This window comes from Phyllostomus hastatus, unplaced genomic scaffold (assembly GCF_019186645.2).
Source record: "Phyllostomus hastatus isolate PE091 unplaced genomic scaffold, TTU_PhHast_1.1 phas_scaffold_501, whole genome shotgun sequence".
In the NCBI taxonomy this organism is placed as follows: Eukaryota; Metazoa; Chordata; class Mammalia; order Chiroptera; family Phyllostomidae; genus Phyllostomus; species Phyllostomus hastatus.
In genome coordinates, this window is record NW_025334033.1 from 64288272 (window position 1) to 64302192 (window position 13921).

General features: G+C 64.8%; 1 protein-coding gene across 2 annotated transcripts in view; it reads right to left on the reverse strand.

Moving 5' to 3' along the window:
- The window catches only part of ITPK1 (inositol-tetrakisphosphate 1-kinase), a 123230-nt gene that overhangs the window by 34877 nt on the left and 74432 nt on the right, over nt 1-13921 (reverse strand). For both annotated transcript variants that reach the window (XM_045823252.1, XM_045823253.1), the window contains 2 exons: nt 13712-13837; nt 1626-1743 (listed from right to left, as the gene is read on the reverse strand). In XM_045823252.1, coding sequence (XP_045679208.1) covers nt 1626-1743; nt 13712-13837 — 244 coding nt within the window. The remainder of the gene's footprint in view (nt 1-1625; nt 1744-13711; nt 13838-13921) is intronic.

The window sequence follows — 13921 nt, forward strand, 5'->3', positions numbered from 1 at the left end:
CGGCCGTGACCTGCACCTCCTCACTCGTCGGGACTACAGCCCTTTAACAGGATCTCCCGTCCCTCTGCACGGTTGGTGCCCAACACCCACGTCCCGGGAAGAGACAGGTTTCCGCCCCAGAACCGGCACTCAGCCAGAGCATCACTCCAGCACTTCCTCGTCGCCCGGGGACCCCAGACGGACCCGGGGGAGGAACACAGAGGGGAGAGGGGAGTTGACCTCGTCACTGACCACCCCAGGGAGGAAGGGATGCTGGTGTGCTCGAGAAGCCCGCCCACTTGCCCCCCACCCTCTGGTGGTCGGGTCTGTGCTCTGCCCCGCCTGACGGATGCCAGGCACCCAGGGAACAAGCCTCGAGACGCCCTGTGGAACAGCCAGGTCAGGCTCCCCCAGGTCTTCCTCAGGGCTCGCTCCTTGAAGAGACGAGAACTCACCAATGCTCTTCGCCTGGCCTGTGGCTGCACCTATGCCAGGTGCTCGCTAGACCCGGGGCGCTTTGGCCCCGGGCGTGCAAGTCAAGCTCAGGGGTTAGGAGGCTGGAGACCTGGCCGAGCGCTGGCTGGCTCTCACAGGCTGTGGGACGTCGCTGTGTCCGCTAACCTCGCCGGGCCTCCGGCGCCTGTCCACAAAGTTAGGGAGGGGACGGCACCCCTTTTACGAGCACAGGAAGACAGAACAGGAGGAGGAGGCCCCACCCAACACCAGGCGCTTGGCGCACCCCCAGTGGACGCCGCTCTCAGTATCCCAGGACGGTCCTGCGAGCCCAGCCGCCCACCGGTCCCGCCATCACACGGAACGGCGCCGGGGCCGAGTCGCCGCCCGGGCCGGGGTTGCAGGCAGCGTGCGCGGCCACACTCACGGTCTGGATGGTGGGGCAGGGGCTGCCGTTCCCACCCCTGAGATGAACCTCCACGAAGCCCCAGCGCGCAGGCAAAGCCTCTCCCCTAACACTAAACAAGGGCTCTCGGCGGGGAGTGCTTGACCAGGCAAAGGGACCCAGGGTTACTGTTAACGTGAATCTCTCCAAAACCATAAGCAGACACCGTGGAAAGGCCGCTGAGCTGCCCTGCCCGGAGGTGGGGGGGGGTGAGCCCCCGGGGACAGAGGCTGCAGCTGCAGCAGAAGCCCCTGCAGCGAAGAGTGGGGCTCCCGCCACGAGAACACGGTATATGCCCCATGAGCTCCAGCCGCCACGCTACACGTCTCCATGCATTTATGAGTAAAGGCCCTTTAACTTCTGCTTGTCTCCTTCACCCGGGTACACAGCGGCGCCCACCCGCCCGCCCGCCGCTGAGCTCCTCCACATACACTTCTCTCTCCAGCCGCCGTGTCGCCGAGACACTCCGATGCCACTCCGGGGCCTCACGACAACAGACAGAACCGTCCTGAGGTGGCGGGGACACTCTCCCTAAGAGCACCCTGGGGCTTTTATTTCCCAGCCCTGCTGGCCCCAGAGGGAGAAGGAAGGGCCCTCCCCAGAACATGTGGCCCCTGGAGGTCAACTGCTTCCTGTCCCGAAGTGCTTCAAACGACCAGCGCTCCCTCCTCCTGCCCCAGGCGATGACCGCCCACTGACCCCCACGGCGGGCCACCTGCCACGGGCGCAGAGCCACCTGCGTCCATACCTTGCATGTAGGCCTCGATCTTCCGGATGAGCTCGTAGGACTTGGAGCGGTCGAGCAAGGTCCTGATGGCAGGCAGGGGGTCCAGGACAATGGTCTCAGGGTGGGCGTCGATGTACTCCTGGAAGGAAAACACACCCCTTCTGGTCAGAGAGGGGGCTGCCGCTGGAAGGCGGGTGACAGGCAGGACCCCATCCCTCCTGACCCACCTCACCTGACCCTCTTCTCCCTAGCCCCGCCCCCCACCCCAGCCCTCACTCCTGTCTGGGGCCCCCAACCACTCAGCCCCACAGATCACATGACTTTGGTTAGACCAATCGGGGCATTCTGCCACCCAGGGCCACTGAGTGCTCAGGAGAGGACCTGTGACCCGAGTCGGCCCAATCAGAGGCAGGTGGCTCAGGGCTCTTGCTGAGACTCCTGGGAAAAGAGCTGTCCTCACTGAGAAGAGGATGCGCAGCAGCGGGTGGCTGGGGGCAGTCACCTTTGGGTCTGAGGGACAGGCCTGATGGGGCCCCGAGTGAGGAAACAGAGCCAAGAGAGGCAGAGCGACGAGGTTCCGGTCGGCCCGCGTGACCCCTGGGGAAAGCCGCACCTGAAACCAGCCCTGCTCCCCGTGGGACTGCACCCTGCCCGGGAAGGACTCGGCAGCGGGGCCAGCGGGGACTAAATGCCAGGATTCGTGGGAAGGTCTGCAGGAAGGCCTGGCAACGAGACCCCTGCCCCAGGCCACCGCCTGGCCCTCGAGTGCCCAAGCCAGTAAGTGCTTCTTTATCACCTACTAGCTCCGTGGTAGACTTGTGGGGGAAAAATGGAGGAACCAGCACAAAGCTGGTCTTTAATGAAGCTGCATTCTTCCTGGGGAAGAACACTAATGCACAAGGGGAACCAGAAACTACTACCTGCAGCAGAATTCAAAAAAAGGAAGCACAGAATGTTTCCAGGAAAAGAACCCGGGGGCCCTGGCTCTGCCGCCCGTCACCTCCAGAGGGCAGGAGCCCCGGGCCGCATCGGGGGGGTGGGGGCAGGCCTGCCAGTCAGACGCAGTGAATGCGACCACCTCTCTGGCTCTAAAACCCAGCAGTTCTAAGGATGAAGACGTGGAACGCTGGAGAAACCAGAGAGAAGACTGGGCGCGAGGCGGGCCGTCTGGCAGCTGCTGTGCCTGTGGGCTGAAGTGTGCCCACGCCCCCAAACCCCCAACAGATCTGTTCTGTCCTAAACCGGGTCCCTGTGAACGTGACCTTATTTGGAAATAGCATCTTCAGATGTGCAGTTAGGCTCAGATGACTCCCTACTGGACTAGGACGGGTGCTAATCCGCTGACTGGTGGCTCTGAGACCAGGGGAACTTGGGCACAGACACGCAGGGAGACGGCCGCGGGAAGACGGCGTGGGAAGCCGTGCAGCTGCGAGGCAGGGACAGGAAGGGACAGGCAGGGACGGCTGGCCACCGCCAGATGCTGGCAGAGGCACAGATGGTGTCTGAGGGCCTCCGAAGGACCCCCACCCTGCAAGCAGCTTGGTTTCAGACGTCTAGCCCCCTTAACAGTGGGAGGAGACATTCCTACTACTTAAAGACCCCCCAGTCCCTGCTACTGCGTAAGGGCCACCCCGAGGAATGGACGTCCCGGCTTAGTGCGCCTGCCCCCCCCCGCCCCGTCTATACGGTCAGCCTGGGAGGTCGGCAAAGGCAAGGAGGAAAAGCCACACGGCTTCTTCTCTGGTAACCTTAGCAGCAAAACAAAGCTCCGTGTACAATTGCTCTTCTTTTCAGAGAACCTAATTTGGTCCCCAGTAATCATTTTTAAGAGCTCTCAGACCTAAAAGCCAGCGATTCCTATCTCTTCCTCTGAAATCTGCTCCCCGGTGCATCATACCAGAGGATCTGGTTATGGGTTCATTAGTGACTTTTTCTCTGAGTGTTTCAAAAAAGTCTCCGTCCCTCGAGGGTGGCCAGAGCGCACATGTGGGGAGGCCTGCGCCCCATCCCCACCCCGGAACTCCACGGGAGACACGCTCCCTTCAGGGAGGGTCCAGGGACCTTTAGGAGGCCCTCTCCCCGAAGGCCTTCTGGAGGTCTGAAGGACGGGCAGAAGCCACCTTCACAGCTCCCTCCACCTCCTCCCGGGGGGACGTGACCGAAGGCAAGTCAGCTCAGCGCTGGCCGCTGCCCTGGTCTGACGGAACGAGCCGGCAGCTGACGCAAGCGAGCCCACATCTGCCGCCCATAGGGGCCTCCAGGACAAGCCGTGTGTGAGGTGTCCTCAAGGAAGGTTTATTTCTCGGGTCAGGGGGCCGTGCCTGGTTCCTCCGGCCCCACAGCCTCACCCGAGCGCCTGCCTGCACCGCCCCACTGCGGGCACCCAGCCGGGAGCTGCCCTGGGCACCGTCCCTGCACCAGACCCCGCCCCTCCGAACCAGGCCTACGCTGCCAGGAGAACACGTCCTTCAGGAGACACCAGGCTCACACGTACGCATGGAATCCCATTAACGTCATCAGGTTGCGAGGCCGTCCGCTGGACCAACTTCACAGCGGTGCCAGCGCGTCTCGTGCAGCGCGGTGGCTGAGCACAGCCTCCGAGGCTTCGCTCTGCCGACCCGTAATCCTGGCCAGCGAGCTCACGTTCCAGGGTGCGCACCAAGAGCACCGAGCCACCCCCGCTCCCGACACACGGGAAGCAGCTGGTGCAGAGGGACGAGGAAGGCACCAGGCATGACAAGACCAGCCTCCTCCCACTGCTTTCACCTCCTGGTGGCACCCTGGGCGAGCCCTGGGGTGCATCTGGGTCTCCGGTTCTCACCTCGGACCTGAGTCTGAGCTGGAGAAGAGCGAGGACCGTGTTTGTGGGGCAGACCGCGAGGCCACAAGCAGGGGGCTGCTCCGGACAGGATGGGTGGTCGCCTGTAGAGGCGCCCCCGTGCGGGTGTAGATGCCCAGTGTCCTCACGGCCCTCCTGGAACAGGAGGCGGCATCGGATGCTCACTCCGATGGGCTGGCCAGGTCTCCCCCAGCCCTCCCACTGCCTCCCCCCTCTAACCCCCCCACCCCCAAGAGGGCATCTGTGCAGTTGCCGGTCTGGTTCCGCTTTCGTGCGTCGGGACAGCGACCTTTAAAGAGGGAGCTCGGAGTCATGAAGACAGGAACTTAAGCCAAACTCACGAAAAGAAGGAGTGAGAAGGAAAGGGAAAATCTCTGACAAGCAGGCGCCAACAAGCTTTTGACCCGGGATGAAAGCATCAACATTCATAGAGGAATTATTCCTGAACTTGATCCCTTGTGGGACAAGGACAGGGAGGACAAAGAAAGAGTTTTCCCAATAGACCCGCAATCCACAAGTGGGGTTTTTCCAAGCCTTCCAGCTTATCTCTTGCGCCCCGGCCTCATGCATTTTTTCACATGTCTCTCAGAATCACCAAACAAACGGGGCGGGGGGGGGGGGCGGGGGCGGCGCCCTGCACCATGTCAGCACCACTCGGGGCAAAAAGGCCCACACGGCAGCCGGGCGGCAGGCAGACCAGAAAGAGTTTGGAAAGGCAACAGTGCACAGCGCTGGGTCGGCAGGGCCAGGGGGAGAGCGCCGACTGGCTGGGGAGGGGGCAGAGGGGCGGCGGCCAGCCAGATGCCCGGCCAGCTCCCCCCCCCCCGCCCCCGAGCCTGCAGGACACCGCAGGAGGACGGGCCCCGGGAGGCAGGCCAGGCCCTCTGCGGGATGAGGGGGAGTCACGGCTTCCCCGCGGAGAACCGGAGCCAGATGAGAGGGCTGGGGTGGACATCGGAGGCACTCCCTCCTCTGCAGTTCCATTTATGGACAGGAAATGCGAGGGGCTGGGATGCGAGGATTCGCCCTCATCTAACAGAAAATGCAAGCAGAGGACGGCGCGAGTTCAAATCCTCTTCTGCCACTTACTCTTTGTCCGAGAAACAGAAACTGCAGTGAATCTCTGAGATTGTTCCCTTGTGTATAAAACGTGCGAATCTCAGGGAGGTGCTGTGGGTGGCGAGGAGATCTCGGGTGCGGAAGGGTTCTCACGATCCCGCGACACGTGGGCTCTCGGGGCCAAGCCCACCCCAAGGGCTCTGAGCGCATCCCTCCCGGGCCCACGCAGCAGACAGCGAGAGGCAGGCCAGCTCAGCACCTGGGACGAGCAGCTGGGACGAGCAGCTGGGCCGTCCTGGCCGGGCCAACCCTCCTGCGGACGCCTGGAGCAGGGCACAGCCCCCCACCCCGCAGCAGCACAGGCTCCAGGCAGCGCCCCTCTGCAGACAGTTCACGTCCTGACAGTGCCCCCCACGCCAGCTGCAGCCTGCTAACCAGCTCCTCACACAGGAGGAGAGGTGCCCACGCACAGTTCCTGCTCCCCCCTCCCCCGGTTCTCAGGAGGTAACAGAGGATCTGGCCCACGCCCCCAGAACAGACAGACAGACAGCCAGTGGGCCCGTCAGGGACAGACACCTGCTCACCGGCAAAACCACAGTGCCTTCCGAGTGGGCACGGGGGTGCCCTCGCCGTCCCGCAGACTGAGCCCTGGCCTGGGGGGGGGCCCTCACCTGCCGCCGCTCCTCTGACTTCCTTAAAACCGCTCCTGGGAGAGCAGGCTTCCCCGCCGCGGACACCTTGGTCTCAGCCGGCCCTGTCTGTCTTCCGGAGAGGCCTCCCGCCCGAGGGCAGGACGAGCGAGAGCGCCCCCAAGAAGTGTGCGTGCGTGCGTGGGCGCCGCAGCCTCATCTGCAGAGCGGCCCCCTCTGCCCACCCTCCCTGGGGGCTCCTGGGCAGGGAGAGACGGGGGGAGGGGGAAAGAGCGGGGGGTGTGGCCACAGGGGAACGCACAGAGGGCTCTTCGGGAGGCCAGTGGCACTGAGCCACCAAGGGCCACAGGCGCAGGCCGAGGGGGAAGGCATTCCACCGAGGGGACAGCAGAAGCAAAGGCGGGGGAGGGAGCCCAGGGTGGACACGGGCCTCACAGGAAGGTTACCTCCAGGCAGAGGGCAGAGACACAGCTGGAGGCAGACCAGCCACGGTGTTTGGGTTCGACCCTAAAGCAATCGGGTCCTGAGCCGGGGAGTGACGGGGTCAGCTCTGAGCTCTGCAGCGGCCCGTCCAACTGTGTGCAGGGCCCAGGGGCTGAGCGTGGAAGGGCCCCGGCCTGAGCAGCGTGTCGGACGCAGGGCTGGCCTCAGAGGCTCGTGCACAGGACTCCCCCGGTTGGGAAGGACCGAGACGCTGCCAGACTTCGGCACGACATGGTCTCCCTGGCTTTGCAGGGCCCGTGTGAGGGGACTCACACCCCCTCTCTGACCCCACGAGCCCGGGCTGGGGGTCAGGGCCTCACGGCACAGGGCCCACAAAAGGCAAAGGGGAGTCTGGGCACTCGGGCGCCGGGCAGAAGCAGGGGCGCAGGCCCAAGGTCCGGAGAGGCCGTGGGCACTGGGCACGGACCGCCCCTCCCAGGACGAAGGGGCAATCGCTGGGGCCCCGGCACCGCACCACAGCCCGCGGCTGGTGCCGGAGGAAGCCAGCGGAAACGCCTCCCGAAGCGGCGGGGCGTGGACCGGCACCCAGTCAGTGGTCGTCTCACTGGTACCACTTCCACAGAGAGGAACTGGGCAACGGCCGAAATCAAGGTGCGCGAACTCCGCGTGTCCCTTTCTAGGTGTTCATGTCACCGAGTTCCCCGTGTGTGCACACAGAGACACACGTGAGGGCCTTCCAGGCACCGGCAAGTCTGTAAGAGGCGTGATGAGAAGTGCCCTGCGTGTCTGGCAGCGGAGAAGCCTGACCGACGTGGAGTCTGCTCCAGGAGGCAGCACGCGGGACCACGGCTCTGTGCGGGGAACGGGAGGCCATCTCTGCGCACACACACGGGACCCTCCGAAAAGGTTCAAGGCCACGGGAACCCACGGCCGACCCAAGAGGGGACCGGGAGGAGTCTGCTCTCGAGTTTGTTCTACACGCACATGTCACCTGTGACCAAAACAGGCCGCTTGGGATGGCCGGGCGCCACAGAGACCACACAGGGAGAGCCACACCGGAGGCACAGGCCACGGGCAGACGGGTAAAATGCACCCCGGCTGCCAGAGGTGGGGGAGGGCAGAGGAAGCTTCCTCGGGGCAGACCCCAGCGGTGACCCTGCCACCCATCGCCGCTGGTGAGCAGGAGGGTCACAGAAGAGGGGTTCTGAAAGGACGAGGCGAGGTCGCGGCACCCTGGTCGCAGCCTCTGGTGTGAACTGCACGGGACATGTACCACCAGCGGCACAAAGGCGACCCCTTTCCAGATAAGGTGCAGAGAGAGTGCCCAGGTAGGGAAGGGCTGGGCCTGGGCACCCAGAAGGACCACAGGCTCTCCAGGGTGTGTGACTCTGCAGGCATGCCGAGGGTGAAGACAGACACCGCCCCCAACTATCCCTCTGCCTGGGTCATCCTCTGAGACCACCTGCGGTGTCACCTGCCTTGCTCAGCCATCTGGCAAGGAGCGCGAGCAGGACTGGGAGAAACCGCAGTCCTGAGAGGGGGGTGCTCTCGCTCACAGAGGTGGCCGGCAAGCCCAGGGAAAAAATGCAGCTCCTGCCAGAACACGACCCGGAACGCTGCAGAAGGGAGGGCGGGAAGGAGGCCCAGCTCTCTGTTACTTGAGACAGCAAATGCTTTCTCCCTCCCCGGTGCCAGGCCCCCCACCGACAACAATGCCTCCCGTTCTGTCCCCAGATCCTGGCAGCAAACTGACCAGCGTGTCTGCCCCCCATCAACAGGAGGCTGGCGAGGTACCCATCGGGCTGTTCATCTGACACATGTCACATGCCCTGTTACAATACCACACCGCCACTCAGGTCCCCGGGCAGACAGAGAAAGACCAAGGCCACACACACACACAGCCTCCCGAGCTGGGGAAGGGACGTGCAGGGCCGGGGGCTGGCCGAGAGAAGGCGTCTCCTCCCAGGCTGCTGCTAAACCAGGACAGCCTGGCATTTCCACCCAGGGGTCGCTGGCGGGGCTGCGGGGGTCTCAGTGGTCAGCTGGGCAAAGTGGGCACCGGAAAGGGGCTGCCTGGTCCCAGGTCCCAAAAGCCCAGTTCGACTCCAGCTCAGCAGCAGCGCCCTCACTCCTAAAGCACCATCTTAACCCTGACGCACCTCCACACACCTGCTCGGGTGGGCCCGTGGAGCAGCCCCCGCCTCAGATCGCTTCCCAGTATCCAGGCAACGGGCCTGCGCTGCCTGCTCCGGCCCCACCTCACAGCCAGAGACCCACTCTCGGTTCTCAGAGGCAGCTGCGACACCCCCCCAAGGCCCACAGGCCCCCCGCCTGCTTCAACAGGAGTGCAAGCGTCACAGCCAGAGCTCGGGGAGCCTGCCCTGAGAGGCGCTGCCTGGAAGCACAGCTGACCTCTGCAACAGCCAAGGGTCGCTCTGGTCAGAGGCCACCTGGGCCCCTCACCCCCGCACTCAGCCACCCCGGCCTCTGGCTGCACGAGAACAGAGGGAGCTGCCACTGTCGGAGGCGCCCCTGGCGGTGACTCCCAGCACTGCAGACCACTGTCGCTCCCCTCCCCGAGGCCACGGGGCACGCTCGTTCACAGACGCCCCCCGGCCGCTGTCCTCCAGCCGCACCAGTGTCCTCCGGGCCCTCAGGCCTCTGTGCCCACCCTGCCCAGCAGCCTGGACAGGTGCTGTCCCCTCAGCCAGCTCCACAGGCTCCCCTGGCTCACCGGGACTTTTAGTCTCTGAGGTCAAGAGCCAACTTCTCGGAGAGCGGCTGCAGGACAGGGGACAAGAACCTCCCAGCTGGTTCACAACCATGGATGGCGACCTCCTCCTCAGGTGAACCTGAGCCCCCGGCCCTCACCACCCAGGGGTCCACCAGCTGCCAGCCAAAGCCCCTCTGAGGCAAAGCTGAAAAAAACGGGTGGAGTTCTGACTGAGCGAACCTAGGCAAGTGGCTTAACATCCTCGGGCCTCGGTTTCCTCGCCTGAAAAATGGGGAAGTAATCCCCTTCTCCCCAGCCTGGGTTTTCCCCCTTCCTAGAGCTCACCGTAACTGCAGACCGTGGTCCCTCTTGCTCCGTTTACTTGGGTTCCATGAGCATCGCCCCGCCCCTCCCCCTCAAGACAGGCGGTCCGGGCCCCCGAGCAGGGTGACCTCTCTGCCGCACGCAGGTGTGACTGAAGCAAAGGCCCCTCAAGAACACGGGCCTCTCGGCCAGCGCGCCAATCCCCAAACCCCAGGCGCTGCGCCCAGGGAGACCTCCCTGTCCACACACTGAAACGGCAAGGCAGACCCTGAAGCTCGCACAGCTGCTGTCCTCGGAGAAATTTGGGGGGTCTCAAGGAGGGGCGAGCTTCCCCCCGGGGCCATCCAGCAACGTCCACACAGGGCTTGGTTGTCCCAGTGGGGGCAGAGCTACTGGCATCGACTGCGTAGAGGCCGGGCTGTGGCTAAACATCCCACTACCCACAGGGCGGCCCCCGCGCTATGGACTGATCCGGCCCACGTGTCAACAGCGCCAGGGACAAGGAACCCCAAAATAACGTGTACACACGTTCTTCCTACAACTCCGGACAACTGTCTGGTTAATAAACATGAGTGTTTCTGAAACCCAGCATGCCTCACGCCCTGCGCTGTAAAACCCGGACCGTCTACACACACACCGAGGGACCAGCCGGCGGGCCGGGTCAGCGCTCGGGCTTCCCCAGCGGCTGGTGCCGCCCCCTCCCCCCACCGCACCCAGTGCCGTACAAAGTCCAGCTCCGCTCCAGGCTGGTGATGGGGCCATAAAGTCGTGGGTCTGCCTGGGGCGAGGCGGGCAGGGGCGGCCTCCCTCCCGTGCACACAGGAAGGGCCCTGCAGACGGCTCATTGCCCCAGTGGCACCCACCTCCCAAGGCAGAAAGGAGGATTCACGGCTGCCGCCCAGCCATGGATGCATGATGCACAGACTGTGCACTGTCCCCTCCGCGGGAGGAGTGGCCTTGCGACCCCGGGCAGCGTCACGGGATCTGTCCCCAGGGGGCCAGGACCACCAGACGTGCCACCTCTGCCTCCCCGGCATCTGCCAGCCAGTGCTTCGTCCTGGGGCGCCAGCCGTGTTGAAGGCTGTCCCAGATAGTGACCTCCTCCTCAGGTGACCCTGAGTCACCGGCCCGTAGCCCAGAGGGGTCCGTCAGCTGCCGGCCAAAGCCCCTGAGGCGTGTTTGGCAGAAGCACGAGCAGGCCTCGGCTTCCTCCCCTGGAAAACAGGGAAGAGACTCCGTCTTCCCAGAGACTGGTCTGCTCGGACCAAACGGGGTACGGACTCGAGTGCCCAGAGCAGAGAGGGCCTTGCGGGACAAGCTCGGGAAACAGCGGCCTCTCCGCGGCTCCGCGGGGACGTGTGCTCTTTGCTGACACCCCGGGGTCTTACTCTGGCCCCACCAACCAGGAGGCCCCCATACCACCAGGCCCTGCCCCCACATGGGACAGAAAGTCACAACTTTTGCCAGGCTCAGATGCCACCTCCCTAATTAGAAGACCTACTACGAGCAAAGCTGCTGCTTCTCCTGCTTCTCTGCCCTGACAGCATCCGCTCGGGCTGGTGCCCACTCAGCGAACCTCTGAGGGTGGCCGGGTTCGATTCGGCACAGCGGCGAGGCCACCTCTGAGCCCCAGAGGTCAGGAGCAAAGCGGGGCTGGGACCCTGAGGGCGCTCACCACCGCACCCGGCTGCTGCCGCTAGGGTCAAACGCCACAGCTCCCGACGCCACCACCCTACAGGGCCACCCTGTAGGGCGAGTTCCTGTAGGGTGTGGTAGGGTGTGGCAGGCGGGGCAGGCCAGGCCCGGGGAGGGGTGCCTGGGGGCCCCGACACCTGCCGTGTCCTGCCTCTTCAGCTAAAATCAGTCCCCGTTTCCCCTCCCCCGTCACAGAGGACAGCTCCCACTTGGGGACACTTCTATGATCACTGCCTCACTGACTCCAGTGACCACTGAGAACCTCTCGTGCCCGGGGGGCAGGGAGGCCTGCCAGCCCTGGGCCCGCCTCTCCCCTGGCCCTCCCCCGGCACCTCTGGGCCCTCCGCCCGCCTCCTCGCTTCCTGGGGCCTCTGGGAAGTGCCTGTCACCCTTTTCCCCAAAGGATTGTTCTCTCCACAGAGGAGGACACATCCTGGCCTTATCAGATATCCGGCTTCGTGCAGCAGAACAGACTGCGTGAAAGCTTATCCCAGAACTCCCGAGGCTGGCGGTTGTCCTGAGGTCACCTCAGTCACCGGAGGGCGGGCTGGGTGCCCAGGGAGGGGTGGCGGGGCGGACCCCAGGGACCCAACGAGACCTCCCTGGGAAACCATGCAGTGCTGAAACCCTTAGGCTGCGTGTCCCCATGTCCCCCTGCTGTGCTCTCCCTGTGACCTTCTCTCTGTGTCAAGACTACTAGGGACACAAGGCACCCTGTGCTCCTGTCGGTAACCGCCTGCCCTGGGCTGCGGGGTGCATGTGTGTGGGGAGCAGGGGGTGAGGCCCCGGGGGGGCTGTCCTCCAATGCCCAGGGCAGGGGGCAGGCTGCGGGTCGCAGTCCTTTACCTCGGGGGACAGCAGGGACACGAGCAACAGTGGAAGCACTCAGCCAACATTAGGAACTTCAACGCCCACGGACATAACTCCTCGCAGCGACCCGCCCACCTGGGGGAGCAGGGATGCCCCGCATCCCCGTTCACAGAAGAGGAACCTACAGCTCGGGGTGGTCACGTGATCAAAATGAGGCCGAGCTGCACGCGCTGGGGCCTGAGCCCCGTGTGAAGCTCCTCTCGTGCACTGTGCCACTTACTCGTCCCAACACCGCGTGACACGTCCTGGTACTGACACCCTTTCTCGAGAAGGAAGCAGGCTCAGCGGGGGTGTGGAGGAGCCCGGACACGGCTTTCCCACGGCCTCCCGCCCTGGGGACACATTTCAGGCCCCAGGCGAGGCAACAGCCCTGGAGAGCACCACACTGGGGACAGCACAGCGCCACCTCCCCCAGGCAGGGGGCCACCGGCAGGGTCACAACCAGACCACGACTGCATCTGGGGCCACTTGCAGAGGAAGCAGGATCTGTGGCCGAGTCAGCCAGAGAGGGGATGAGAGCCTCGGGGAGGAGGGGGAGGCTGAGTTCACAGACCCTGAACCCTGGGGAGGGAGAACATGCTATCAGCGGGGGGTGGGGGGCCGGCTACTGGGTGGCAGTGAGAGTCCCCTTTGTCCTGATAAAGACAGACAGGAGGCCGGGGCTCCAACGGTCACGCGCTGGGAAGTGCTAGCTCAGGCGTCCCTCCCACCCCTGGGGAGGCCCTCTGTTTCGGTTGCGCTTTCGCTGATAATATGACCTTGTTTTCCACGGCCCCCGGGGCCGCTCTCCAGAGGAACGAGTCACGTTCTTGTCCGCCACAGAAAATGGAGGGACAAGCCCTCGGGGGTGCGGGCGGCACCTCCCCAGGTGGTGGGCAGGCCACGGTGGGGCCAGGCCCCAGGCGGCCGGGGAAATGGGGCAGGGCGGCGGGGGCGGCCGGGAGGAGGTGTGGTCCGCGCTCGGGGACCGGCGCTCGGGGACCGGCACTCGGGGTCGAGGCACGGAGCACGGAGCGCGGGTTTCCCCCAGGGCAGGACCCGGGGCCAAGTGTGACCGCCTCAGCCCTGAGGCCCAGGGGCCCCTTTCTTCAAGCAGGGCGAGAGGTTCCACACCGCGTGCCGACTCAGGCCCCAGCCCGTGGCTGTGTGTGCGCGTGAGGGCGTGTGCGTGAGGGCGTGTGCATGTGAGGGCGTGTGCATGTGAGGGCGTGTGCGTGAGGGCGTGTGTGTGAGGGCCTGTGCATGAGGGCGTGTGCGTGAGGGCTTGTGCTCGAGGGCGTGTGCAGACGCACCTGGGTGCAGCGGGGGACTCTGACTGGTAAACCAGGTCTGCGAAGGCTGAGGGCGGAGGGGCTGCCAGCCACGCCCGGTTCAACCCCATCTCACACCCAGCCGGACCACAAGCCCAAGTCTGGGCAGTGGCAAAGCCGCTTCCGGGGAGGGAGCGCACAGCCAGAGAGCTGCGGGAGCTCTCCAAGCACCCAGCCCTTCCCTCCGCACCGCCCTCTCTCACCTGGAACCTGTGCACCAGCTCCAGGGACTGGCTGTCATTCTGGTCGGCTTCGATGATGACGTCCGTCAGCTTGTGGATGATGACATCTAGGGGGCCCTGCTCCTCGATCGGCCGGCTGAGGTTCAGCTGTGAGGGAGGACACAGAGAAGAACTTCAGCCCCGGAGCCCACGGCCCCATCCCTCGCCGCCCTCTGCACGTCCCCGCGGCAC